This window comes from Pimephales promelas, chromosome 9 (genome assembly GCF_988280905.1).
Source record: "Pimephales promelas chromosome 9, fPimPro1.hap1.1, whole genome shotgun sequence".
In the NCBI taxonomy this organism is placed as follows: domain Eukaryota; kingdom Metazoa; phylum Chordata; class Actinopteri; order Cypriniformes; family Leuciscidae; genus Pimephales; species Pimephales promelas.
This window is the reverse complement of record NC_142777.1, coordinates 16,813,358-16,840,817: the sequence shown is the minus strand read 5'-3', so window position 1 is coordinate 16,840,817 and position 27,460 is coordinate 16,813,358. Positions and strand designations below refer to the sequence as shown.

The window sequence follows — 27,460 nt, the reverse complement described above, 5'->3', positions numbered from 1 at the left end:
ATTCTCCTCTCATTCAGCTGAGAGCGTGGACAAAGGCAATGTGTTTTAAATTTCTCTCACCCGTATTTACTGGACATAGGACAGTCCCCAATGACATGGTGAAACATATAAATGATTCTCCCACATTTTGCCCAAAACTGACAATTGTTGGAAAATTGTGGTAATAGACTGCTTATGCAAGAGGCCTCTTCCTCCCCCCCCCCCCTCTCTCTCTCTCTCTGAGGTCATCAGTAACTTTACTTCTAAAGGATACTACACTGACCACACAAGTTACTGTTACACTTAAAAATGTATGAATGTCCTGGCATTAGATAACAAATACAAATGGAATTTTTTCTGTAAGAAAACAGGCACAAACTTTTCAAGCAAGACATTTTACGTGAAAAAAACAAACAAAATGTGTTAGGTTTGAAATGAACTCAAAAAGATATTCTGAAACTTTCTGGCTGTTAGTTGATCACAGCTGTTCATAGTTAATGTGATGAACTTCACCTGTGGTTACACTACAGGACCTGTGCGAACTTGAGGAGAACTGACTTCATGCATCCACTAAAAACTACCTCGACACCAGCTGATTAAAGTCAAAGCCAAAGGCGAGAGAAAAGCATTGTTTTCAGTCAACGCTTTGATCATTTGTTCACTGTAAAAAAAAATATTGTTGGTTTAACTTAAAAAAATAAGTAACCTGGTTGCCTTCAAAATTTAAGTTCATTGAAATGGAAAAAGTGAGTTAATGAAGGAGATTCATTTAATCACCAGAAACTCAAAATATTATGTTATCTGAACTACATAAACTATCTAAGTTGATTTGACAAAAAAAAAAAAAAATGTTGTGATTACAAATCATGAAATTTTTTTTTACAGTGACATTTTAAATGTGGCTTATGCCCAGATACTATTTAGGGTTATATTTAAACATTAAATACACTGATGTTTAAATTTCCCACTTTAAAAGAAAAGAAAGAAAGAAAATAAAGGCAACTGTCAGTTGTTGTTTTTTTAGGTGCTGTTTCTACCTTATCTAAACATTACATTTATTTTGGTCCGTTATAAACGTGTTTGGGCTGCCTCAGTAATGTTAATTAATTATATTTTGACTTGAATAAAATCAATTCATTTAAATGGCAATCTCCCAATGAACTGATTTTATTCAAGTCAAAAGCATTATTTTACTTTTTATAAGTGTTACTAAATTGTTACTAATTGTATTACTAAATCAACAGAAATGAATTAATGAGCTTCATGTGCATCTATTTTAAATTAACTGAGTTTGTTCACAATAAGTCAAATTAGCATTCCTGGATCAACCTAAATACATTAGGTTACGCTGACCGAACTAAATTTAAAGGTGCAAAGTAAATAGTTATTTAAGGTTTCGGGTTACCACTTTTTATAGTTGTACAAGTGAAACAAAGGTTGCTTTATTGTGTGACTTTATTTATGGGGGCTGGTAAACTGAAGATACATTCCTGGTACCGGTCTATTAAGTATGCACACATATGCTATACAATACTAATGCTCTTCATTACACTAATTACACAGTGGCCCCGCTGTTTCCTGTCAGCTGACGTAGACCAAACACAACGTGGTAGTACGACAGTGATGCCTCACTCACTGCTGTTTCTGGATCTAAAGCACAGCATCTACTGTTTAATAACTCATCCAATATGCTTCCTATTGTTTCTAATATGAGAGGGTTGTATTTGAGGCTGAGTGGGGATGTCAGCTTTGTAGGGCCCTGCTGTGAAAGCTTGACTCTCACACATTCACGGAGGCAAGCAAACAAAAACAATTTGACTCCTCAGTTCCCCTGAGCCAGGGCTGAGCTTATTATCTCTATTTATGCCAGCTTTACACAGTGTCAAAAAGCACATGTCGGTAACCAATGAAAGTTTGAGGTTGAGAGCCGCGGTTCCTGCCGCCTGTAATTGCTTCCGATTCAAGTTTCATCAAATGAAAAATAAGACTGTGACTGCTGAGGAATTATGAATCCAGAATTTTCTAGACCATGATCATGTTTTGAACAGGTTAACAAACACATTGCTCGCAAAGAAAGAATGAACACTTTAATTGACCAAAAGCCAATGGAATGAGCTTTAACACCATGAGTCCATAATGGTTGCTTTACATTATGTACTTTCTCATCAGTTACATATTAGAAAGTTACTTTCTCATCAGTCAATACCATAATTGATGACACTTTAGAATAGTGTTCCATCATTAATGAGTAATTACAACAAATGAGTAGCGCACTATGAACACTAGCAATAGTAACACTCATTAATCAATAACTACTTTTTTTTCATTCCTCCCAGAGGACTACTAAGAACTGTTATATACAGGATCATAATCAATGTAAATAATGCATAATGTATAATTAATACTAAAAAGAAGGTCATGGTAACCCACTAGAAATGATTCAAGTCTTACAAAATCCATCAAAAGCAATTACTATCCAACAACCTTACAAAATCCTCAAAATATTTCAATGACTTTGGAGTTGGAGTGGAGTTACAATGGAGTTATCATGCCTTTCACTTTAAAATACTGATCCAAATCATTAGTAATAAAGTGCCGAAGTGATGACGTCACTTTGTAGGACAACTCGGAAGCTAGCGGCGCATGGGTTTCCTCGTTCGAAAAGCAATGCATTTTCCCCATAGACTTTTGGAAAATCGCAAAAAATAAGATCCGTGTTTAACAAAGGGTTATGACCCTTACACGTTTTGTCTAGCAAGATAATCTTTACAAGTTAATCCAAAATGTAGGCTATACATTTTGAAGCCTATTTTAAAAAACACAATCAGACACAAAGTTTAAAAAACCATAACAGGTTATAACTGTGTGTTCTATGTCATAGATCAAAACGTGAAAATATTTAGAGGCTTTGTTCACCACAGACCTTATTTCAGGTGATTTAGCAAAAACCCATTCAAAAATCCCATAGGCTTTAGAGCGAGGGAACCGTAGTGCTAAAATGCTAACTCACTTCCCCGTTTTGGCCTACAGAGTGACGTCGTAACTTCGGCACTCTATTCCTTCAGAAGGATGTAGTAACACTCGAGTCATTCCAATACTTTACGAAAACATCAAAAGCTTACAATGATTTCAGTCATTACTAGAGAGTTATCATACTTTTCACTTTAGAAAACAGTTTCAAATCAGTAATTAGTAATAACACTTGAGTCATTACTAGTGTGTGACCATGACCTTCACTTGCATGTATTATTCATGTCAATTATGAACCTGTATAGTTCTTAGTAGTCCCCTGGGAGGAATGAAAAAAAAATACTAGTTATTGATTTAACTAATAGGGAACTACCACATTTGACTGAGCACTACTAATTTGTTAATCATAGTTTCTTGTTAGTTAGTATTTACTAGAATGCCAATAGTGCGTTACACATTTGTCCCTGTGTAGTTATTGACGGAACAATATCCTGAAGTGTTATTTGATTCCACTAAAACACTGAATCAGTGTCTTTCTCAAAACACCACAACACCAAACGTAGTACTGAGAAATACCAAATTATGTGTTGTGAAAGCATGAAAATATCATAAAATTTACCACATAGTTGGACTCATCACAATTAATTACATTCAGTTTGCCACAGACGTTCAGAGTTTCTCGACGTTTCTTTTGCTACATTATCACATGGCACATTGCATCACATCCACAGACATAGCAACAATCCAGTGTTATTTTGTACTGGGCCTGAAGGCCTCATACGCGTTCAGAAAATAATGACAATCTCAACAATAACGTATCTATTACTAGATGACCGTAACTGAGCACACTGCCACATCTGCATTTTTATTTTATGGCCATCTGTTCTGCTAGTCGTAGTGTTTAGCTTTCACAGTTTAATAATGAATCAGAAAACAAGTACCACAGAACAATATGCATGTTCATTATGGCAATAATGGGATGGCCATCTCATGATTGACCATCTGCCCTCTTGTTTTGGAAAAAAAAAGTCTCATGAATAAGGCAGATGTAAAGGAAATGTAATGAGAGTGGAGAGGATGAGATAGTTATTTATCAAGCAGTGATGTATTCGATTCAGATTACACTGAATTTTATTGCAAATGCCTGAAATGGTCATTTATTCAGTGATACTTCAGATTAATGGAATGATGATACATTGAGACCGCATATTCTCAATTCATTTGCAGTAAATACACAACATTTGTTCCAGTGTATTGCAGTTTTGCCCAGCACTATCTATACTTCACAAACATTATTACTGCACAGATTCTTTCAAATGAAAATGAACATTCAAAGAAACATCTATATTTCTTTTGATAAAACATTGCTTCTCTAATTTCCGCAAGTCACTTGTGGATTCAATAATCTGTTGAGTATACTGTCTAAAATACACAGACCCCCCTCCCTTGCGTCATTCTTTGGTGAAGAATAGCTTTTTATAGAGATTAGTCTTGCTTAAGGGATGTGGCGACCGCTTCCTCTGCTCTCCAGCTCAGCAGGAGGGCTCTCTTCCCAGAGTCTTAATCCCAAATCCATTTCCCCCCCTTTTTTTTTTGCCTTCCTTGGCAAAGCATTGATGTGAAATGGGCTCACACATTGAGCGTTGCTTTTCAGTTCTTGTTCAGGCTCGGTGTCTCCATGCTAGTGGTTCCTGGACAGAGTCTCTGGCATCCCAAAAGGATGGCAAAAGCTCGGCGAAAGTCAGCATTGAAGGCGTATATGATGGGGTTGAGAGAAGAATTGGCCCATCCGAACCAGACAAAAACATCAAATGTTGTCGGACTGATGCAGGGGAGACCAGTCGAAGTGCTCTTACAAAATGGCACGATGCAGTTCAGGATGAAGAACGGCAACCAGCAGCACACAAAAACACCCATTATAACGGACAAGGTTTTTAAGACTTTCGTCTCCCTTTTGAAGGACAGCTTGAAGGAGCTTTCGGACTCCACGGTGGAGCTGCCGCCCATGCTGTCATGGCGGATCTTGGCGTTCTCCGCCGCTCTCTCCAAAGCGGAGATCCGTCGGATCTGCTTCTGGGCGATTCTGTAAATCTGAGTGTACGTTACAATCATGATGGCGACGGGAATGTAGAAGCTGATGAGCGAGGAGGATATGGCATAGGTTCGGTTGAGGCTGGAGTCACAGTTGTCCGTCAGCAGAGCCCTGTGAGAAGCGTTGACCTCTGGGAAGCTCACTGGCTGAGCCTTGTGCCATTTGAGCTGCACTGGGATGAAGGAGATGAGCACAGACAGGGTCCAAGCCATGCTGATCATCACAAAGGCCACCCTGGGAGTCATCTTCCTCTCGTAGCGGAACGGGCTGGAAATGGCCCAGTATCGGTCCACGCTAATAACGCAGAGGTTCAGGATGGAAGCTGTGGAGCACATGATATCGAAAGCGACCCAAATGTCACAGAAAGCACCAAAGGGCCAGAAGCCGGCTACCTCCGTCACAGCCTTCCAGGGCATGACCAGAATGGCCACCAGCAGGTCTGACACCGCCAGTGAGATCACAAAAAAGTTTGTGACTTTAGAGCGCAGGTGGCGGAATTTCGTGACAGCTGCACAAACCAGCGTGTTTCCGAGTAAGGTGGAGAGGATTAGAACGGAAAGAAAGCAACCGATCAGAACCCGCCTGGACTGGTCACTTTCCATGAAACCGCTGTCAATTACTGTTGTCAAGTTCAAATCCATCACTGCCATTGTGCTGTGCATCAAGGATCACTGCATCATGAGAGCTAGACGTGAACTGTTCCAACACTTCATCTCATAGAATCCGTCAGACCTGACACACTTCAGGTACATTTTCATACCCACGTTAACATTTCCAGTTCATGCTCCATTACACAAAAGATTTGTCCTGCATTCCAGTTTGGAAAGTGCCAGTAAAGTGTTTCAGTTCAGTGTTACTGTCATTCCGGTTGATAATATCATAGTATATGATCCCATCAAAACTGTTCAGATAAGCTCGTCTAATCACTCTGCACACAGTTTTCTAGTGTCCCCTGATATATTCGAGTGTGATCATTTAGTCCTTGTGCAATAAGAGGACGTTTTACATTCCAGTGAGCAATAACCGGTTCCTGCAGCTCTGTGTGTCAAACAAAGGGACAAAACTCATATTACAAGAGGAAAGACACCAAACAGCTATTATATTCTCTATGGTAATTAAGAGAAACACCTTATCCTCACCTGTTAGATAATACCGAGGAGCTTCTTTTGTGCTCAAAGCTGCATTTATCCGAAAAATGTTGCACAATTTGCTCTTTAAAACGTCTTGTCCGTAAAGAACGATTCACTTCAATAAATTAGAAAGAAAACTTGTTTCGTGTACGTCCTTCTCGATGAATGACTGTCGCGCACCTTCATCCTGTCTAAGATCAGGTGTTATTCCATCAGCATGAGCTCCACGCGACGACTGCGCGTCGTGTTCTTGCTGCGCGAGCGTGGCGAGATTGGTGAGACCCACGCCGAGTGACATGACAAATACATTTAACACCGAGATGTGTCGTGTCCGATGCCCGAGGGGTTCGACAAATTACTCTAACAGTAGGTCATCCAGTTTCTTGAGTCGATGCTGAAAGAAAGAAAAACACTGGGTCACAGTGAAGTGCGCGTGAGCGATGCGCTCCTATAATATTACGATCCTATTACGAACTTGAACGATTCTTGAACCGTTCATCTTAATTAAATCTTATGGGTCAGGCTATTCATTTTATGACTAAGTTTCTTTATTGTTGTTGTCGCTTTCCATACAGGAAAGCGATAACAACAAAGCCATACAAACTTCTATGAATGAATTGCTAAATTCCTTTATTTACCTGCGTGCTGCAGATTTTCACTGCTAAACTTTACCTAACTGGAATTAAGGAGATAGCCCACCTGAATTGAAAAAAAATGTTGCAAAACACGCATATTTGGTTTGCCAGACGCTATAACCTAAATCAAGTCTATGAGGCCACCTAATGGGGAGTCTTACACTAAGCAAAAGTGTTTCTTATATGATTTTACATCCAGTGATGTTAGGCTACTTGTTTGTTATCCTCAGTCCTTTACAAACAAACAACGCTTCCTAATTAAATGACAAAATGCATACTTTTTTTTTGCCAAGATTAAAGATAGCACAGCACATTTCATGTCTACTAGCCTACATACAAAATGTTGAACTAATGGGTTTATCAGATCAAATATTAATCGAATGATTAATACTGCATGTTTAATTCCCTAATTAGTCATTTGTTACTGTAAAGTGCATCACATGAATAAACAGTGTTTCATAATGAAGAACAATATTTATTTAATATGGATTATTTCAGAGCAGCTTAGCCTACACATTGTTATTGTTGGTGTATTTACTATTGCACTATATTTGCTATTATTATTTTAAATATGCAATGCAGTGTCGGGCACCATATCTACTGGACATCAAATTTCCACACAAAATTGTTGTAAAAAATACATATTTTTTAATAATAAAATTATTAATATTTGAATACTAAAATTCTCACAAAGGATCAGTATGACAAGAGCCGTAGTATGACAAGAGCAGTATGACAAGATATAAACTGAGAAGTGGCTACACAATGCATTAGGGTAAAAAGTCCAATGTGAGTATTTTTATCTTCTGTCTCTGTCATTTCCATTCTATATGTAGGTCGGCTCTTTAAATTTGCTGAAAGTTCAGTGGAATTGTGTGAGAGAAACTTTTGTGATGATGATGACACCTTGTTGGTGGGCGTGATGCAGTAAAGCTTCAGATCATGAGTATATTCGACTGACCTCATCGCTGTCATCCACTTTCATCATCATCCACAGCGTGGAACAGAAGAATGTTTCTTAACTGTACAACTTAAGTGTGCTGCTTTAACCACTTAACTGTCACCGTCCCACAGGTGGGACGTTTGCCACTATATTTTTAAAACAATAATATCTTAGTAAATACCTTAAATAATATTGACAAACTATATATCATTTGAAAGCTTATCTCTAGTTTCTATATTTGGTGACTGATTTTCAAAATATATTACAGAGGAGCCATAATTTATCAATATAAAACAAGAATATTTTCATACTCATAAGGCGTGTTCAGACCTTTATTTTAAAATAGCAGTAAACATGAAAAATCATGAAAAAATGGTAGAAACCTCAGTTTGTTTTCATGCCAAAAGTTTAAAAGATAGAATCCATTCAATTATTTTGGAAAAAAAAGGTCTAAAATGTTTGAAATATCAAGAAAAAAATAATAAATTCACCATTTGTGACGTGTCAGCTATAGCTATGACTTACATGCGTGTTCTTTGTATGTGTTTCTTAGAGGTTCAATTCATATCAAAATCTGCCAAACTTCCCATGCCACTTCTGAATAGGATCTCTACTTCAGAAATTGTATGAAAATTGTGAAAATAATGGCTCATATCACTCAAAACACGAATGGAAATGCAGGCGCCCTTATATGGACAGTAATGGAGTCTGATTGTGCCCTAGTGAAAAAGTTTGGTACTGCGCTCAAACAAAATCTTACTGAAAGCTCATTTTTTGAGATATCAACCTAAAATTTGAAACACAACTTGTTCAGATTTTTGGCTTTGATCTTTCTGCCATTTTAGAGTAGCCCAGGTTTTGAAAATATATATTTTATGTAAAATATGAATAATTAATATTTTTACATTGTACATTTCCATAAACTCAAACTTCTATAACTTTTTTTCTGTTTCACTTTCTTAATTTATTTCACTTCTACAAAAATCTGCCAAATGTCTTCTTTAAAACGAGACCAATCATATGTCTATATTCCAAAGCATTCTTGAATTACAACCATTTAAGTTCGAAATGTGCATTTTCATGTCTATTCAAAAAAGGGGGGGTGACAGTTAACAGGTTAAAGCGACATAACTGAACAGAAAAGACATGCATTATATCAATAATGGACTATAAAGTGGCCTCTTTCCTCTGTGTTTTCTATGCAACAACTTGGTTAATCTTGCAGTGCTTTGAAAGACTCAAAACAGCGGCAATTCCTTGAAAAAAAAAAACATATTCCTTCTACCAATAAATATCCCTTTTCTTAGAAGTTATTTTTTCCCCTTTTATTGTGACACTGTTTGATATCATACTACATTGCCATAACGAGTCTATCAATTTTAAAAGTTTTTGCAATTTTTATAAGGATAAATGCACAATTATAGTGGTTGATCCTTACCTAAATTAACTGGTATGTGTACCACCACTGAACGCATACATTTTCATTGTTATATTGATTATATAATCAGGTCAAAGGCTTAAACCAAAAGGATCCATTTCCTAGAAACCATTGCCTTAAAACATCTTGCTTGTTGAATTTCCAGATTATCAGACTTTACTCGAAAAAAACAACTACATATTTTAGAAATACTCTATAATGCTAATATGTAAACTGTTAAACAATGTGATTGGTAAAGCCTCTAAATGGCACCATCTAAGGGAGTTTGCTGACCAGAACACGTGGCTCTTTCCTGATTGAAGTCAGCCTGCTTCAAGATCAGATCTAGATCAGTTCAGACATGTCTATTGGTTTCTCAGGTTGGAGTGATGAATGTGGTCACTCAAAAATCAAAGACACCGTGATCTACAAGTTTAGATTTAGCCCATAAATCACAGCTTCAAATGAGACGATATGCCTGGAGTCACCAAAGCCTCGGTTGAGGGCTTACACAACCTCCAGCTGCTCATGGACTTTCTTTCAAAATCATTGACTGACTGGTGTGGATACTTTCAGTCATAATTGTCTGCCAGCTAGACTGACAACAAATCTAAGTATAGTTATTTAACCACAGAGGCTCCTCCATGACTCATTAGCAATCACTCATCATTACCATCAAGTGAAAGATTGATGATTTCTTGCCTTGGGAATTAATTTGGGAAAGCATATGAGGACCTTCAAAAAAGAAACCAATGCAGTAAGGTCAACATAAAGTTGGACTTCCTCCTACTCACCCTCTTCCTTCAAGACAAACTATCAGCATAACAAAAACAAATTAAGTATTCTACAATGGTAAAAGTAAAAGGTTTACAAGAATTCTCTTCCCCTCACTCATCCTCACAACTGTTAATCTCAAGATAGCATCTTATCAAATGTTCTAGTACTAAGATATCAATGTTTTTGACAGTACCAACTTGTAAGAAATGAAATTTCTGTTTCTATGCATGATAGGCCTGAAATTTTAACTGTGACTGGATGTTACAAACAACCCTATTTCAGATACTGTGAAATGGATGGATTTTTTTTTTTTTTTTGAAGGCTTCTCAGTGTTGCAATAACACCCACAAAATACGAGCGCATGTAGTGTATTGTGTGAGTGAATACTGTTTTGGCCATGCCCATGTTCATGTCTAGTCCAGTTCTAACCAGATGGAGTTTATAAATAAAGTAATTGCAGTGCAGCTGATGGCTCCCTTTGTGGTTGTGGACAGGGTCCAGATAAGGTGTATGTACAGCATGTTTAAGACTACATAATGTTTGATGAATCAGCAAAGACACTTTCCAATGATAGGGTACAAAACAATGTCCAAACCCCTTTAAAATACTACATTTTTAAGCAAATATTAAGAACATTTATGTAACGAGGTGCAACGCCTTCAGAAAATGTTAATCGTCAACCACAGAAGGTCAAGGTATCTATAAAATACTTAGCAAAAAGTTGCGTAGTAACACTTTACAATAAGGTTTCATTTGTTTCATTAGTTGTGTAATTATACATTTAGGTATTGAGTAATATTAAAGGGGTGGTATAAAGCCCCTTTTTACAATTATGTAAAATAGGTTGTCCCCAGAGTGTGTATGTGAAGTTTTAACTCAAAATATCACACAAATAATTCTTTAAAATTGTCCCTTTTTGAGGGTCAGTCGTTTCGTGTGTGTCCCTTTAAATGCAAATGAGCTGCTGCTCCCGGCACAGAGGGCGGAATTTCAACAGCTTGTGTGTGTGTGTGTGTGTGTTAGCAGCTCTGATGATTAGCTATCTCACGCAGATAAGCACTAAAATGTCAGAAACTGTTCTGTCTTCTATGTTTAAACTGGAGTTGGACAATGATGGAGAGACTGAAGAAGAAGTGACAACATGTAGAATGCAGCAGGACGTTTCTGAATGGTTAGTTGATTCATTTATGTCGCTGATTTGGAGTTAACTTCTTCAATTGCCATATTCTGTCATACTCTGTAAAAACGGGTGCATTTTTGTTATGTACTGTATTGCATGTAAATAGATGGATGCAACAGCTTGATCACAAATGTTTTGTTTTGAACTTTGTTTTGAACTTTGAGTGTTGTAACTTTGCAGACGTTGTTTATGCTCAAACAGCAACACACACTAACTAGGCCTAGTTAGAAAAGTGAAATCATAATCAACCACGCCTTTAATAAACAACATATCGGCCTAAATTGGTGAGAACCCAAGGGGGTAATCCACCAGTCGGAAACTGAAGTCGACCCAGCGGCCCCCATTGGCTAACAAGCCTTCACCTGCTGTTAGCATTCCATTGACTGCCATTCATTTTGGCGTCACTTTGACAACAACAAATAACTTCACGTCTGAAGCTTTTAAAGACTCCATTTGTCCATTGTTTATTTCTAAAGAAACACGACAATGTACAGTATAAAAGGCTCCATTACCTTGTATCTTACATTATGGCCCTGTATAAGCCGTTTTTGTAATGTGACTCTCTGTTGCACAGTAGAGAAATTACCGTGTAGGCAGGAGGAGAAGCTCACACACAATCTGGGGGACGTGGAGGCATAAAGTCAAGGGAGAAGCCCATAGAGAGTTGTAAAGTTGCTCCATGGACAGCTCCTACTCACGCTCTCCGACTCTGCAAGATTCGGAAGGGAATGATTCAGATTCCTCTTGGCACAGCTACCAGACAACTGTTAGACAGGTTGCTCACGTATCAGGAAGTGAGTGCTTCTAATTGACTTCAATTTTCTCTGTTGAAATCTATGTGTCCATTTCTTTTACTGTCTATGGTGAGAACTGAAGCCACCAGTATCCCGATATGGCGCTCTTGGGACTTGAGTCTGTGCAGTAACGATCTCAGGACCAGACCTGCGCAATAGTGAGCAGGAAGTAAAGCCGCGAAATCAACGCTCCGCTCCGCACTGCACTTTTTTAAGTGGCCTGCTGCATCTGCTCCAGTTTTGATGACTGTTGATTGCAGTACGACAAGAGGCTTGTTAAAATAAGGTACATACAATTTTCTCCTCAGTCCTCCAAAAGATCCCGAAAAAAAGTCTGTTCAGTGACTATTTCACTCAGAGAACCTGTCAATCACAGCTGTCAATCATGGCGTTACACCACCGTTTTTATTGCATCACGTAACTAAGTAAAAACAAACTTATTTTAAAAACAGACACTTGAACTTACATCAGCGTGATAAAAATTACAGCAAATGACAGAAACCACCTTTGGAAAAAATATATTTGAAGTGTTATTTAATTGTTTAATCGTTGAATAACACAGGGAGGCGGGGTTTATGACCTATACTATGACCGGCCACCGGGGGGTGATCAGGACGTTTTGGCTTCATTTTTTGTGTGGCACGCTTGGTTATGACAACGTATGCGTTTAAATTGCTTCAATTCAACAAAATAAGTTAAGAAATTTTCAACTTTTTTTTTTTTTTACAAGTTTAAGTTGAAATGATTTAAACATCCAAGTTGACTCTAAATGTAAGGCAGGATTTCATTTTTACAGCTTAACTACAGTACATGTAACAAGGCCACTGTTAAAGTGTTAACAATCATTATTTTAAGAAGGACCTTTGATATTTAACTTGCTACTTCCGTACAGTTTTTTTGTTAGATAAGAGTTTAAAAAAAAAAAAAAAAAAAAAAAAACATATCGGTAACACTTTACAATAAGGTTTGTTAGTTAACATTAGTTAATTAGTTAATATTAGAGTCAGACGATATATCGGCAGGCCGATATTATCGGCCGATATTAGGCATTTTCCAAACTATCGGTATCGGCAGTTATAATGGTATCGTTAGTTATTAACTTGAATAGAGTTATTATTAACGGTATCGTTAGTTATTAACTACGTTAACAAAGATTAACAAATACAGTAACAAATGTATTACTCATTATTAGTTCATGTTAGTTAATACATTAAAAAACAGGTACATTAAGGTCCCATTAGTTAACGTTAGTTTATGCCTTAACTGATACACTTGTTACAGTGTTTATTAATCTATACATAGTTAATAAAAATAAAACTGCTCATTCAGTCCAAAGACATTGAGCCTTTTTTTGTCACGGTTGGTAAATCCTATGTCTACTTCTTGTCTCGTGTTTCTGTTATTGTTGCATGTGTGTGCTGATGAGAGGGGTGTGGCCGCTCAATCAGCACTCATCAGCAATCACCCATCACCAGCTGCAGTCTATCATTCATGTGTATATATTCTCATCAACTTCTCATCTCCTTTGTCAGATCGTTGTTTGTGGTTCCCGGTGTGTGTGTGTGTTCTCAGTCTCGTTCAGTCGTGTGATTCTCTTGTTCCGGTTCTTGTTCGTTGGATGTTGGATTACTGTTCGTTGGATTACTGTTCGTCGTTAGATTTCACCACCACCACCACCACTGCACGCTGCACTATCTTCTGACCATTGGAGCCCCTGCGCTGCTAACCTGTGTGCCTGGATATTGGGACTGTCTATGTATACCATCATTCCAATAAATAGTTAACTGCAATTGCTTCCGTCTGATCTATCATGACAGAACGATCTGACCAAAGCGTGGAAGCAGCGGGAAACTACTCGAGCTCAATGGATGAGTTTGTTAATAGCAGTATTCAACGAATGGACATTCAAGATAGGAACCTCAACGATACTGCTTGTGCTGTCCAGGCGTTAGTGGCGCAGGTGTCCGGGCTCACCCAACAGCTTCAACATCTTCGTGTTCCCACCGCGCCACCCCCGCCGCTGATACCCCCATCACCACCAGCGGACCCATCCCAGTCAGAGCCTCGTCTTCCGGTCCCCGAACCTTACTCAGGTGAAGCAAATTTCTGCCGAACATTTTTAACCAGATGTTCTATGCATTTCTCCCTGCAACCCAGGACGTTTCACAAAGAACAGACCAAGGTGGCATTCGTGCTGACGCTTCTGACTGGGAGAGCGGCGCTATGGGGAACAGCGGTGTGGGAGAACCAGGACGAATGCTGTTCCTCGTTCCAGAGGCTCTCTGAAGAGATGCGGCGAGTATTTGACCGGGCCGCGTCAGGAAGAGAGGCTGCCAGGGTACTGGCGGAACTTCGCCAAGGAGAGAGATCCGTATCTGACTTTTCTATTGAATTCCGAACCCTGGCAGCCGAGAGCCAATGGAACGAGGAGGCGCAGTGGGACATGTTCCTGCATGGGCTGGCTGACCGCGTCCAGAAGGAGATCTACGCCCCGGACCTGCCCACCCGACTTAACGATCTCATCGCGCTGGATCTGAGAGTGGATACACGACTGTCTCGAGTCAGCAAACGTTTTCAGCCTGATCGTTTGCCTGGAGGGATTGAGGGGCAGCATACAGGAGGCGAGGGCGTGGTCAGCCCCATCAACGATCACGAACCCATGCAGGTGGGTCGAGCCCGGCTTTCCCGGGAGGAGAAGGAGAGACGGAGATTCCTGGGCCTTTGTCTATACTGTGGTGGAGCGGGACATTTCGCTTTCATGTGTCCGTTAAAAGGGCCCAGCCCGGCAGTAAATATGAGGCTACTGTCGGGTGGGATCTCTGCCGAAAGGACCTCATTGACATCTACCCTCCTCCCGGTAAGGCTCCGATGGTCAACTCACCTCCACGATTGTCGGGCACTACTGGACTCAGGGGCGGAGGGTAATTTCATGGACCATTCATTTGCACTAAGATTTCAAATTCCCCTCAAACCCCTTTCACACCAGATCGACGTTCACGCCCTCAATGGACAGAGACTCCCCACGATTTCACTGGTCACCGAAGACATCACACTCATCACATCCGGCAATCATTCTGAGACTATTTCCTTTTACATTCTGGACACTCCACTAGCACCCATTGTTCTTGGTCACCCATGGCTCACCCGTCACAACCCCAAAATAGACTGGCAACTCCAATCGGTGGCATCATGGAGCAGTTTTTGTCATAAGTCCTGTCTTGTGTCTGCCTGTTCGTCTGTTTCTGTTCATGTGTTACAGGAGGAGACTGTGGATTTGTCAAACGTGCCCACGGAGTATCGGGATCTGAAGGAAGTGTTCAGTAAGTCTCGGGCTGATTCTCTTCCTCCGCATCGTCCCTATGACTGTGCTATAGACTTATTGCCAGGTACGTCTCCGCCTAAGGGCAAGTTATATTCACTCTCTGTCCCAGAGAGAGAGGTCATGGAGAAATACATTTCTGATTCTCTAGCAACGGGATTCATCCGCCCTTCCTCTTCTCCAGCGGGGGCGGGGTTCTTTTTTGTGGGGAAGAAAGATGGATCATTGCGACCTTCTATTGACTACCGGGGGTTGAACAACATCACGGTAAAGAATACTTATCCTTTGCCGTTGATGTCTTCAGCTTTCGAGAGGTTGCAAGGAGCATCTATCTTCACAAAACTGGATTTAAGGAATGCTTATCATTTGGTCCGCATCAGGGAGGGGGATGAATGGAAGACCGCTTTTAACACCCCTAGGGGGCACTTTGAATATTTGGTTATGCCTTTCGGCCTTTCCAATAGCCCAGCGGTCTTCCAAGCACTTGTCAATGACGTGTTGCGAGACATGGTCGATCAATTCATATATGTCTACCTGGATGATATATTGATTTTTTCTTCGTCTCTCCAGGAACATGTGCAACACGTTCGACAAGTGCTTCAGAGGTTGTTAGAGAATGGGCTTTTTGTCAAGGCGGAGAAATGCGTTTTTCATGCACAGTCTGTTCCTTTTCTAGGTCACATCATCTCGGTTGAGGGAATGCGCATGGATCCTGACAAGGTTAAGGCTGTGGTGAATTGGCCAAGTCCAGATTCCCGTAAGGCCCTACTAAGGTTTCTGGGGTTCGCCAATTTTTACCGGCGTTTTATTCGCAATTTCAGCCGACTAGCCGTGCCTCTGACTGCCTTGACCTCCCCCAGAACGACGTTCAGGTGGTCAGACGCAGCGGAAGCTGCGTTTGCCAAACTGAAGGGTTGCTTTGTTTCAGCCCCCATCCTGATAACCCCTGATGCATCACGTCAGTTCGTGGTGGACGTCGATGCGTCAGAGGTGGGGGTAGGTGCAGTGTTATCTCAGCGCTCTCCTTCAGACGACAAGATGCACCCTTGCGCGTTTTTTTCGCATCGTTTATCCCCTGCTGAAAGCAATTATGACATTGGCAACAGAGAGTTGTTGGCGGGCAAGTTAGCATTGGAGGAGTGGCGCCACTGGTTAGAAGGGTCAGGGGTACCTTTTATTGTCTGGACCGACCACAAGAATCTGAAATACATTCGTACTGCTAAAAGACTTAATTCCAGGCAGGCTCGGTGGGCTCTTTTTTTCGGACGTTTTGACTTTACTCTCTCGTACCGCCCGGGTTCCAAAAACATCAAACCCGATTCTTTATCGCGCATTTTTGACCGTTCCGATCGCCCGTCTACTCCCGAGTGCATTTTACCAGAGAATCTATTCATCTCTACACTCACATGGGAGGTCGAATCGAAGGTCAAGAGGGCCTTAGAAGGGGTAACGCCTCCGACTCGTTGCCCACCGAACCGTTTGTTCGTGCCGGAAAGGTTACGGTCCAGCGTCATTCAGTGGGGCCATTGTTCCAATGTGGCTTGTCATCCAGGAGTCAATAGTACTATGTTTTTGGTTAAGCAACGATTCTGGTGGCCTCTCATGGCTCGTGACATTCGCAGTTTTGTATTGGCTTGCTCAGTTTGTGCCACGGGTAAGACTTCCAATCAACCTCCAGATGGGTTACTTCAACCGCTGCTGGTGCCTTCGAGACCCTGGTCCCACATCGCACTAGATTTTATCACCGCCCTCCCACCCTCCCAGGGTCACACGGTAGTTTTGACCGTGGTGGACCGGTTCTCGAAGGCGGCCCATTTCATTCCCTTGCCCAAATTACCTTCAGCCAAGGAGACAGCGGTGAGTGTCGTTGACCACGTCTTTCGGCTTCATGGCCTCCCGACAGATGTGGTTTCTGACAGAGGACCCCAATTTGTGTCCAAATTTTGGGTTTTGAGTTTTGTAAACTTCTGGGGGCGACTGTCAGTCTGTCCTCTGGGTTCCATCCCCAGAGCAATGGTCAAACTGAGCGAGCCAACCAGGATTTGGAGAGAACGTTGCGATGTTTAGTGTCCAAGAATCCTTCCTCCTGGAGCCAGCAATTGTCTATGGTGGAGTACGCCCACAACACGTTGCCAGTGTCATCCACGGGCCTATCACCATTTGAGTGTAGTGTAGGTTACCAGCCACCTGTTTTTCCTAGTCTGGAATCCGAAGTCGCGGTCCCCTCCGCCCACGCCTTCGTTCAGCGGTGTCACCGCACTTGGACTAGAGCCCGTGAGACTCTACTCCAAGTGGGGGCGCGCACCAAGGTCAAAGCCGATCGCCACCGGCGGAGACCTCCCGTATACGTCGTCGTTTCTAAAGTGTGGCTTTCTACCAAGGACATTCCTCTCCGTTCCGTTTCGAATAAACTTGCACCTAAATTCATTGGCCCGTTTGCTGTCACCAAAATCATTAGTCCGGTGACAGTCCGCCTGAATCTTCCTCCAGTGTACAGAAGGATACATCCCGTATTTCACGTTTCCAAAATTAAGCCCGTCTTTTATGCTCGCATTAATCCGCCAGTCCCGGTTCCCCCCCCCCCCGCCGCGTCTCGTAGACGGGGAACCCACTTATTCGGTCAATCGTGTGCTGGACTCGAGACGGAGGAGGCGCGGATTGCAGTACCTGGTGGACTGGGAAGGTTACGGTCCGGAGGAGAGAAGTTGGGTACCGGCTAGAGACATCCTGGATCACTCCCTTATCGATGATTACAATCGGCAGGTAAGGGAGCCTGGGAACGCCAGGAGGCGTTCCTAGGGAAGGGGGTACTGTCACGGTTGGTAAATCCTATGTCTACTTCTTGTCTCGTGTTTCTGTTATTGTTGCATGTGTGTGCTGATGAGAGGGGCGTGGCCGCTCAATCAGCACTCATCAGCAATCACCCATCACCAGCTGCAGTCTATCATTCATGTGTATATATTCTCATCAACTTCTCATCTCCTTTGTCAGATCGTTGTTTGTGGTTCCCGGTGTGTGTGTTCTCAGTCTCGTTCAGTCGTGTGATTCTCTTGTTCCGGTTCTTGTTCGTTGGATGTTGGATTACTGTTCGTTGGATGTTGGATTACTGTTCGTCGTTGGATTTCACCACCACCACCACTGCACGCTGCACTATCTTCTGACCATTGGAGCCCCTGCGCTGCTAACCTGTGTGCCTGGATATTGGGACTGTCTATGTATACCATCATTCCAATAAATAGTTAACTGCAATTGCTTCCGTCTGATCTATCATGACATTTTTAAGATTTAAAACATTTTATTTTACAGTTAAATTCCATCCTTACATATTATTCCTTTTCTGAAATCAAGAATTTTAAATGACTTTTTTTAAAAAAAGCTATAGCTTACGCTCTAAAAAAATGCTGGGTTGTTTTAACCCAATTTTGGGTAAAATATGGACAAACCCTAATGGCTGGGTTTTTCCATATTTTACCCAAAATTGGGTTAAAACAACCCAGAATTTTTTTAAAACATTTTATTTAAATCGTAATGTGTCTTGATGTGGGTTTGAATCCTGTCATGTTTTAGGGTTCCCTGTCTTGTCTATTAGTTATCCCAGGTGTTTCTTATTTCCCACACCCCATTGTTATCTTGTCTAGCTCGTTTGTCCCTGATAATGTAAGCTCTGTGTTTCAGCCTTGTCTTTGTGAGTTCTTGTTTAATGTTTGACTGTTAACGCTGATGTTGGTAGTTCCTGAGTCACGAATCCAAGTTTAGTTTATAATCTGTTAAATAAAGTTGTGCTGCCTTTCACCTCCGCTATAACCACTCCCCGCTACATAATGGAACGAGGGAATGGATCATTTAGTTTATGTGAATCGTGTTTGTAAATTTAAACATGTGAATCAGATAAAATGAAATGGTCCATTGTTCCATTAAGATTTGTATAAAACGTTTTATTATGCTAGAGCTTTTTTTTTTCTCATTTAAACTAATTTAAAATAGTTAATTTAAAAATGTGTAAATCTAAAAAAAGGCTTCATTTTAATTTTAATTTGTGTGTGTTGGTAGTTTGTTCATGTTACTGTAGCTCAGGTCCACTACATAATATTAACAGATACTGCAGCTGTACATATTAACTTAGGTTAATAAATGTTTAACATACAGTAGTTAACTAATGTTGTCATATAACCTCATTGTACCAAGAAACCTAATGGGACACAGAAGTGTACCACGGCGGAAAGCGTCATGAATGGATCGATCCTGAAGTCTTGATAAGAATGGTTTTGAAACACACTCTGGAAGCTGGATATTCTTAGTCACTGGTCTCCTGAACATTGCATCCTCCTTGTGTTGTTAGGGATGTTCCCTTTCGTCAGGACACTGCCAGCAGCTGCGGGACTGTCTGTTTCCATCCATCAGACTTAATATTGTATACAGCCTCCTTCAAGACTCACCACATCCCAACAAGAGGAGATAAACAATACACAGCTGGGTCAGTTAAAAGTGAGTGAAGTTTTTACTGCAGCAATACAGATTTGTTGAGTGACCTATAAATATGATGGTATATGCAACTTAATGTGCATGAAGTTTTGTATCAGTCTGATAGGATAAGAGTCAAGACAAAACAGGAATGAAACAACAGAAAGGGTTCATCTTAAAAATATTCGTTTATTTTATTATTACATTGAGCATTAAATACTTTGGACCAATAAGTAACATGATGTTTGTATTGTTACAATACATGTCAAAACTTTAAAGAATAAAGTATAGATCATTTTCCATCCCGTGATGAAGAAAACAACATTAATCTTATAGAACTTGATACATTTTGTAGCACAATTTTGTAATTAAGTGCGAGGATAGAGAACAACCAACACGCACTGATCAAAATAAATAAATAAATATCCCATTAAATAAATAAATAATTAGAAAGTGACTATTTTTTTTTAAATAAGTAAACATGTGATTCGCATTTCCACATCAGGACGTCCGTTTAGTTTCTTTTGTGATGTTTCGAATTGCAGTTTGTATTCCAGTTTTGGATGAATTCAACGTTATCCTTAATCAAGTCATTTCTGACAGATGCTGTTGTCAACCTATGTGGTTTGAAGTGACAGTTGTCATTTGGCTCCTGAAAAATCAAAAGAAACAATAGTCATGCATTGTGTTATTTTAAATGATAACGCAGCTTTCAATGCTGCATCTGCATTGTCTTTGAGACCCCGAATGATTTCTTTACTTGAATAGAGATGTTAAAATGAAATGAGAATGTTTAATAAGAGAGCTGTCTTCAGGCTTTTTAATTGACCTACACTTTTCATCTTTCATGTATTAATAACCCAATGGATGATGCAAGTAACTTAAAGCAGAAGTCTCACCTTGACCGTAGGAAGAACTTCTAGGTTTTCCAAAATGTTGGCAATTTCATCAATGTGTTCTTTAATCAGAGCATCTTCAACTAACATCAGAGCATTTTTCAGGTGTTGAACAAACGGTGCCTCACACTCACACTGTGGGTGTAAAAAAAAAAAATCCCCATAGTAACAAATTAATGTAAATTATTATTTAAAGCAAATGTTTCAACGATCTGAAATACAGAGGGAATGAGAAAATACTTACAGCGTTCTTTAAATCATGAGGTGTTTGTATTTTTACTGTGTGATTGAATTTCTGAAAATTGACAAAGTCAGTTGATATCAGAGAATGTGTGAAACTGATGTTACTTTACATCTGCTTATACAGAACATATCTATAATACAAATCCTTCTCTCTTCACGCTTGGTGTTTCGTTATTTTAACTTAACTAAATCAAATATGACAAATATGGCAAAATCACATGAAGTCTATCTCGATTGCCATAATGAAAAAAAAAAAAAGATTTACTTACTGAGAGATGCTGCTTGAATTCTTGCTGATTAAGTTTATCAATTTCTTTTTGCAATCCGCCAAGATCTTGCTTAATTTCTTTGAAGATCGAGTGAAGGTTTGGGGTAGGCTTGCTCAAACTAGGGTTAGTTCGAACAAGCAGTGTGACGAGAAGAATTAGCAGTTTCATGTTCTTGTTCACAGGGATGCTTTCTAGAGATAATGATCTCATTCTGCACTCTAACCCTTAAATACGTGGTAAAACAGGAAACTATAATGCCACACACGCTCACACCTTAAAACCGTGATGTCAGGTTCTAAATTGGTTAAAGGGGAAAATAAACTGGGGTTTCATTAACGACGTTATACTGCCCACAGAGGAAAAAACAGGCCAAACTGCACGGGGAATATACAATATATTGTACGTGAAAAAGGCACAAGTAAAATTAACAATAAGAGTATTTTTTTTTGTTGTGTTTATATTAATACTATTGCAAGTATGGTCTCCAAACAAAGCTCCAACGGTCATTATCCCGTCTGACGGACACAAGGATGTGACCGGACTATGCGAAACTCTCTTGGAAGAGGAAGAGGACATAGTGGTTAATCAGCTTAATTTCAATGGTCTATATACTTTTGAAATAAAGCATCATGAGAGTTTCATCAAAAGTACATTCAAACCACAGATTTAGGTTAACGGTATTACATTGATAAAAAGTGGCCAATATTCAGTTTGTAAATCCCAGAAAAACTTTAAATGTGTTTGTAAAACACCATAAGGGCTTCATCAAACATTAAAGGTCCCGCTTTATATTACAGTAAGTGGCTTTAAGTATGTACTTTCATTGAAAAATAAGTACAACGTATTTATTGTGTTCATTTTGTATTGTAAAACACTTGTGCTGCTATGGGATACGGGTAAGGTTAGGGTCAGGTGTGGTGGTATGGGTAGGTTAAGGTGTAAGGGAAGGGTTAAGTTAACAGTGTAATTACAGTAGACATTCTGTTTGACACTAGCAGATTGACGCTGCTTACATTAGTATGAAAAAGGTCATAGTATAGATATTTTTAAATTAGAGGTCTGAGTGAGAGGACTGGGTGTTTTCACATTGCATTTCAAAAACGAAAGAGGCTTGTGTATTTATAGCATCTGTAGGCTTGTTGAGGGAAGTCCAGTGATGATGCTGTGAAAATGAACATAGGCCCTCCAAGGCGTCATTAGCAATCGGCCCGGGTCAACCAACACAGTGTAAACATGCACTGTGTGTTGTTTAGACACTCTGCTTCATTTAAGGGTCCTGATCGCAATGTTGAGTTTCACTTTGACTGGTTCCCTTTACAGGGATAGTTACCCCAAAACTGAAAATTCTGTCATTAAATAGCCTGCTCACTCTCAGATTTTACTTCATCTTCAGAGCACAAATTAAGATCTTTTTGATGAAATCTGAAAGTTCTCTGTTCCCCCATTGACAGCTACACAACTGAAACTTTGATCGCTTTATATGATGAACAGATTGAATTTGGTCTTTTATTCATATAAACATTGGTCAGCGAACATAAACGCAAGCTCACCTGAACCTGCTTGACGAAAGAGATGAAACCTCTTGTCTATGCTCAGACATGCTGTTGCTGTGTAACACACATTCTTGTTGGTAACCTCATTGAGGCAGCTCAAACGTGCTGCGTAACACCAGAATGAACCTCATTGGTTCTTGAGGAAGCTCAAACATGCTGTGTAACTCCAGAATGAACCTCATTGGATCTTGATTACCAACTTTTTTTATTACCAACTTCCTAACAACACTTCTGCATGGCATTTATCTTCAACTAGGCATTAGGTACCTTAGGTACCCAGGTAAATAGCATTCCAGGCTTTTCCATCGGAGAGGAGATATGTTGCAGGACCTTTCTGAGCTACAAACTTAAAAGGCTGTGAAAACTTGGAATGTCCTTTCTTGACGATTCCAGGCCTCCTAATGCTCACAAACGAACCAACATGAATCTTTGATGGTTGTGCACTGCGTTACCGATCTGTGTACACTTTCATCTTGTTTTGTGACTGTTGGATGATTGTTTCAAGTTCTTTTTGTCCTTTGGCGGTCCCACAAATGGAAGAACAGACACATGCAATTTTGTCTTAATTTGATGCCCATGCAAAAGTTCAGCAGGTCACAGTTTTGTCACAGCATGAGGAGTTGCTCTGTATGTATGTAGAAACTCTGTCACAAAAGCTTTTCACTCTTTAACCTCAATGCTAGCAGTCTAAAAACAGTCTTTGAACACTCGATTGAATCGTTCAATCTCCCCATTCACTAGAGGTTAATAGACAAAGCTACAGTAGTGTTTGATATCTCTGTCTGCAAGAAATGCCCTGAAACAAATTGTGAACCATTATCAGTCACAAGTTCAAGTGGATTTCCTTCTCGGCTAAACACAGCAGACAAAAACAAAAACAATAGTCGCAGAAGTAACATCAGGTGCAAACGCAATCTCTGGTCATTTACTGTAGTAATCAATGAGTGTCAATTTAAAACGACAACCTTGGGGAGCATTTATTCAAAGGCCCAACTACCTCAATAGCCAGTTTCTTCCAAGCAGTTGTTGGAGTAGGCACAGGACAGAGTGGAGCTGCATGGGTAATAGCAGTCTTGTCATGGGCAGCAGTGGCTCAGTGGTTCATTTCTGTTAGTCAACAAACCGAAAGGTTGGTGGTTCAATCCCCGGTTCTACCTAACCAAGTGTCGAGGTATCCGTGAGCAAGACATAGGTGTCTTGCTCACGGACTGCTCAACTGCTCCCGATGAGCTGGATGGCGCCTTGCATGGCTGACACTGCCGTCGGTGTATGAATGTGTGTGTGAATGGGTGAATGTGAGGCAATATGTAAAGCGCTTTGGTGGCCATTAGGTCTATGAAAGCACTATATTTATATTTATATTGCTATATTGCAGTCCATTTACCATGCCGGAGACAGGTGGAACATGATTTCATGCCAGGCCACCAGTACAATTCCCTCAGTCTCTGCTTTGTGTGCACCATCCCTTGATGAATGGCATATGCCACAAATTACATATCCGTCTTGTACAGCCAGCTCATTCCTGATACGATGATAAGGAGCTATAGCAGAATTTAAGCTTTTTGCACTACGAGGCCACCCCTTTGCAATGTTGAAGGATGTTGCAATCTTTACCTGTTGAAGGATAGGACAGGTATCACAAGTAGATCTCAACTCCTGTACAGTAACAGCTGCAAATTCAGGAGACTGTAGAGCCACCATTTCAGGCTCTTGTTATTGGCTGTCTTCTGTTGATGGACGTGGAAGTCTGGACAAACAATCAGCTTTGACATTTTCTCGGCCAGGTTTGTATTTCACGCTGTAAGTAAAACACAGAAGATGTGCAGACCCTCGGGCAATTCTCATACCTGCTTTTCCAAGGCCTTTTGAAAGCAGTGCAGATAAAGGACTGTGATCAGTGCAAAGAGTGAAATGGCGGCCCCATAGGTAGGTGCACCATTTCTCTGTCGCCCAAACGCATGCCGAAGCCTCTTTTTCTGTTGTAGAATACTTCCTTTCACTGACAGACAAAGTTTTAGATTCAGAAGCAACTGTTCTTTCAGAAGTGCCATGACACTGGGTAAGCGCAGCACCAATGCCATAATCTGAAGCATCCGTTGTGACTGTCGTCGGTACAGAAGGATCAAATAATGCAAGGGCTGGGCTAGCAGTGATCAGATTTTTCACACAGCTGAAATGTTCCTGAGCCTCCTCTGTCCAGCAAAAGCCAGTAGACCGTCAGAGCAGTGCACAGAGAAGATCCACCAATGTCGCAAAATTGGGAATGAATTTGAAATACCAGCCTCCAAGACCCTGAAAAGAATTCAAGGACTCTATCATGAGGAGCTGGTGATTGTTGTATAGCCAGAACATGATCTGGATCTGGATGCAAGCCTGAAGCTGAAATAACAAGAAAAGGTAACTCAGTCTTCCTGAAGTGACAATTTTCCTCATTAAGCTTCAACCCACTGCTTTGCAAATGCTTAAGTATAGCTTGAAGTCGTTTCTCATGTTTCTCATGCATCCGGATTCTCACGGATTGGAGGTACAGATGTTCTGAGAGAATGTTAACAGCTGAGCCAGTATCCACCAGTAATTCAATATCGACTGATTTCCCACACTCAGTGAGCAAATAAACATTACATATAAGATTCTGTTTCCGTTTCATCGGCAGTGGCGTTTCAATGCTTAAGACAGTTTACTCAGGTGTAGAAACTTCTTGCGTATTGCATGTGAATGTAGAACTGTGACAAAATGTGTAACTTTACCACACTGTCTGCATTTAGGCCCCGCTTACACGATGGGAAAACGCAGGTATTTCTCTGCGTTTTGCCCTCTCATTTACACAAAAACGCGTTTTTTATAACTGAAAAAGATTATTTCTAAAAACTCCGGCCAAAGTGGAGATTTCTGAAAACGCCGGTTTTGTGTTGCCGTGTAAACTGGGAGAAACAGCGTTATAGGTTCTCTCTTGTCGATTCCAGGATTCTGATTGGCTTGCATGGCTTTATCCTTAACCCCTACACTGCCGCCAATAGGTTTGGCATAGTTATGATGGCGCTCGACGGGATATTTATGCGGGTGTGTAAACAATGTTATTTTTGAAAACGGAGAGGGGGAAAATATTCGTTTTGCTAAATACCCGGCTTTGTGTAAACGTGCCCTTAGACTGCTTGGCTGGGCATTTGGGACAATTTGCAAGATGTGAAGTACCTCCGCAACGGAAGCACGTTTTTACATCTGTTATCTTTTTCTGTGATTCATTTGATGGCATGGGATGAGACATTGGGAGCTTAAGTGAAGTAGGTCTCTGTCGCCACCGTGGTCACGTGAACCAGTATGCACTACCTTAGGGTTCCCCAAACTCGGTCCTGGAGGGCCACTGTCCCTGCAGAGTTTAGCTCCAACCCTGATCAAACACACCTGAGCAAGCTAATCAAGGTCTTCAGGATCACTAGAAACTGATCAGGGTTGTAGCTAAACTCTGCAGGGACAGTAGCCCTCCAAGAGCGAGCCTGGGGAACCCTGCACTACCTTAACTGAAGCTTCAGTGCACTCCATAGCCTCTGCTTCCACTACTGCAGACTCGATTTGTCCGGCGATAGTAATTGTCTTTTGAAGAGTTAGGTCTGTTTCCAAAAGCAGACGTTCCCAAATACGCGGAGTGCATGTCTTCTACGATCTGATCCCTAATCATGTCATCCGTGAGCATGCCGAAGTCACAGTTCACAAACAATTCGCACAGAGCAGCCACATATTGCACAATAGTTTCACTGAGTCTCTGAGCGCGCTGGCGGAATTTATTCCTTTCAGCAACCACGTTCACTTTCTGAACAAAACAATGCTCGTAAAGCAACCAGCGCAGTCTCATAATTATCATCAGCCAGAGTGAGTGTATAAAAAATTCTCTGTCCCTCCGTACCCAAGCAATGAATAAGCAAAGCGCGCTTTCTCCTCTGCGGTATATCCTCTGCCGACAGTGCAATCACGTAATTATCAAGCATATGAATCCATGAATTAAAAGGTATCATCGGTATCATCACCCAGAGTTTTCAGAAATGCAGGAAAGCAAGTAGAGCCATCCTCGTCGCCAATATGTTGTTTCGCTCACAATAAGGGATTATCACGCTGATACGTAGTACTTCCGGATTCTGTGATCTTTGTGCACTGCCACTTCCGTTGAATCATCGATCTCGCTGGCGAACTGATGAAGGACTACACTAAGTTTATTTATACGTCATCCTTGGTAAATTAGTCTGATTCACTAAAGTTCCGGCTGCAAACAAACGTGTTACCTTGTTTTATTTTAAAGTTTTAATCCACTTCTTCCTTATACTCAATTCAGTCGGGAATCCATGAAAACTTTAGTAGGGTTGGCGTTGTTGGTTAGATGGACACAAAGTGGAACAGAGTAGTGACATAAATAGCATTCGTCTCAACCATTGTTTAACTGTGTCGGAAGTGGACATGCACAAAGTTAACAAATCCCGCCCATGAAACCCGGAAGCGTGATAATCCCCTATAATCACTTTCTCAAGTGAGGACTCAACATTGTCTATATGCTTTTTATTACCAACTTCGTAACAACACTTCTTCGTGACATTTATATTCAACTAGCAACAGGTACCTTAGTGACACCTGCTGTTCATACATGTATTTCAATATAGCACAGATCTTGAGGAAGTTCAAACGTGCTGTGTAACACCAGAATGAACCTCATTGGTTCTTGAGGAAGCTCAAACGTGCTACGTAACACACAAGAATGAAACTTTGACACTTTAAAAAGTTCATAAGATATTTAGTTATTTTCTGAAAAGACTTGA

General features: G+C 40.6%; 1 protein-coding gene and 3 long non-coding RNA genes across 4 annotated transcripts in view; 2 read left to right on the top strand and 2 right to left on the bottom strand.

Annotated features, from left to right (window-relative positions):
- Positions 1–2,044: 2,044 nt before the first annotated feature.
- On the bottom strand, positions 2,045–6,557 carry drd1a (dopamine receptor D1a). Its single transcript, XM_039648584.2, has 2 exons — positions 6,181–6,557; positions 2,045–6,079 (listed from the first exon to the last, which is right to left on the bottom strand). Exon 2 carries the CDS (start codon positions 5,701–5,703, stop codon positions 4,600–4,602), a length of 1,104 nt encoding a protein of 367 aa, XP_039504518.2. The 5' UTR covers positions 5,704–6,079; positions 6,181–6,557; the 3' UTR covers positions 2,045–4,599.
- A 10,345-nt stretch (positions 6,558–16,902) lies between these two features.
- Positions 16,903–18,485, top strand: LOC148977533 (uncharacterized). The gene is made up of 2 exons (XR_016169662.1): positions 16,903–17,999; positions 18,228–18,485. It is a non-coding gene; the product is annotated as an uncharacterized LOC148977533 (long non-coding RNA).
- Positions 18,486–19,442: 957 nt separating this feature from the next.
- LOC148977531 (uncharacterized) overlaps positions 19,443–27,460 on the top strand; it is a 14,689-nt gene continuing 6,671 nt past the window's right edge. Inside the window, exon 1 of the long non-coding RNA XR_016169789.1 lies at positions 19,443–19,721. This is a non-coding gene — a long non-coding RNA (uncharacterized LOC148977531). The remainder of the gene's footprint in view (positions 19,722–27,460) is intronic.
- LOC148977532 (uncharacterized) lies at positions 19,912–21,315 on the bottom strand. The gene is made up of 4 exons (XR_016169788.1): positions 21,106–21,315; positions 20,838–20,888; positions 20,597–20,728; positions 19,912–20,349 (listed from the first exon to the last, which is right to left on the bottom strand). It is a non-coding gene; the product is annotated as an uncharacterized LOC148977532 (long non-coding RNA).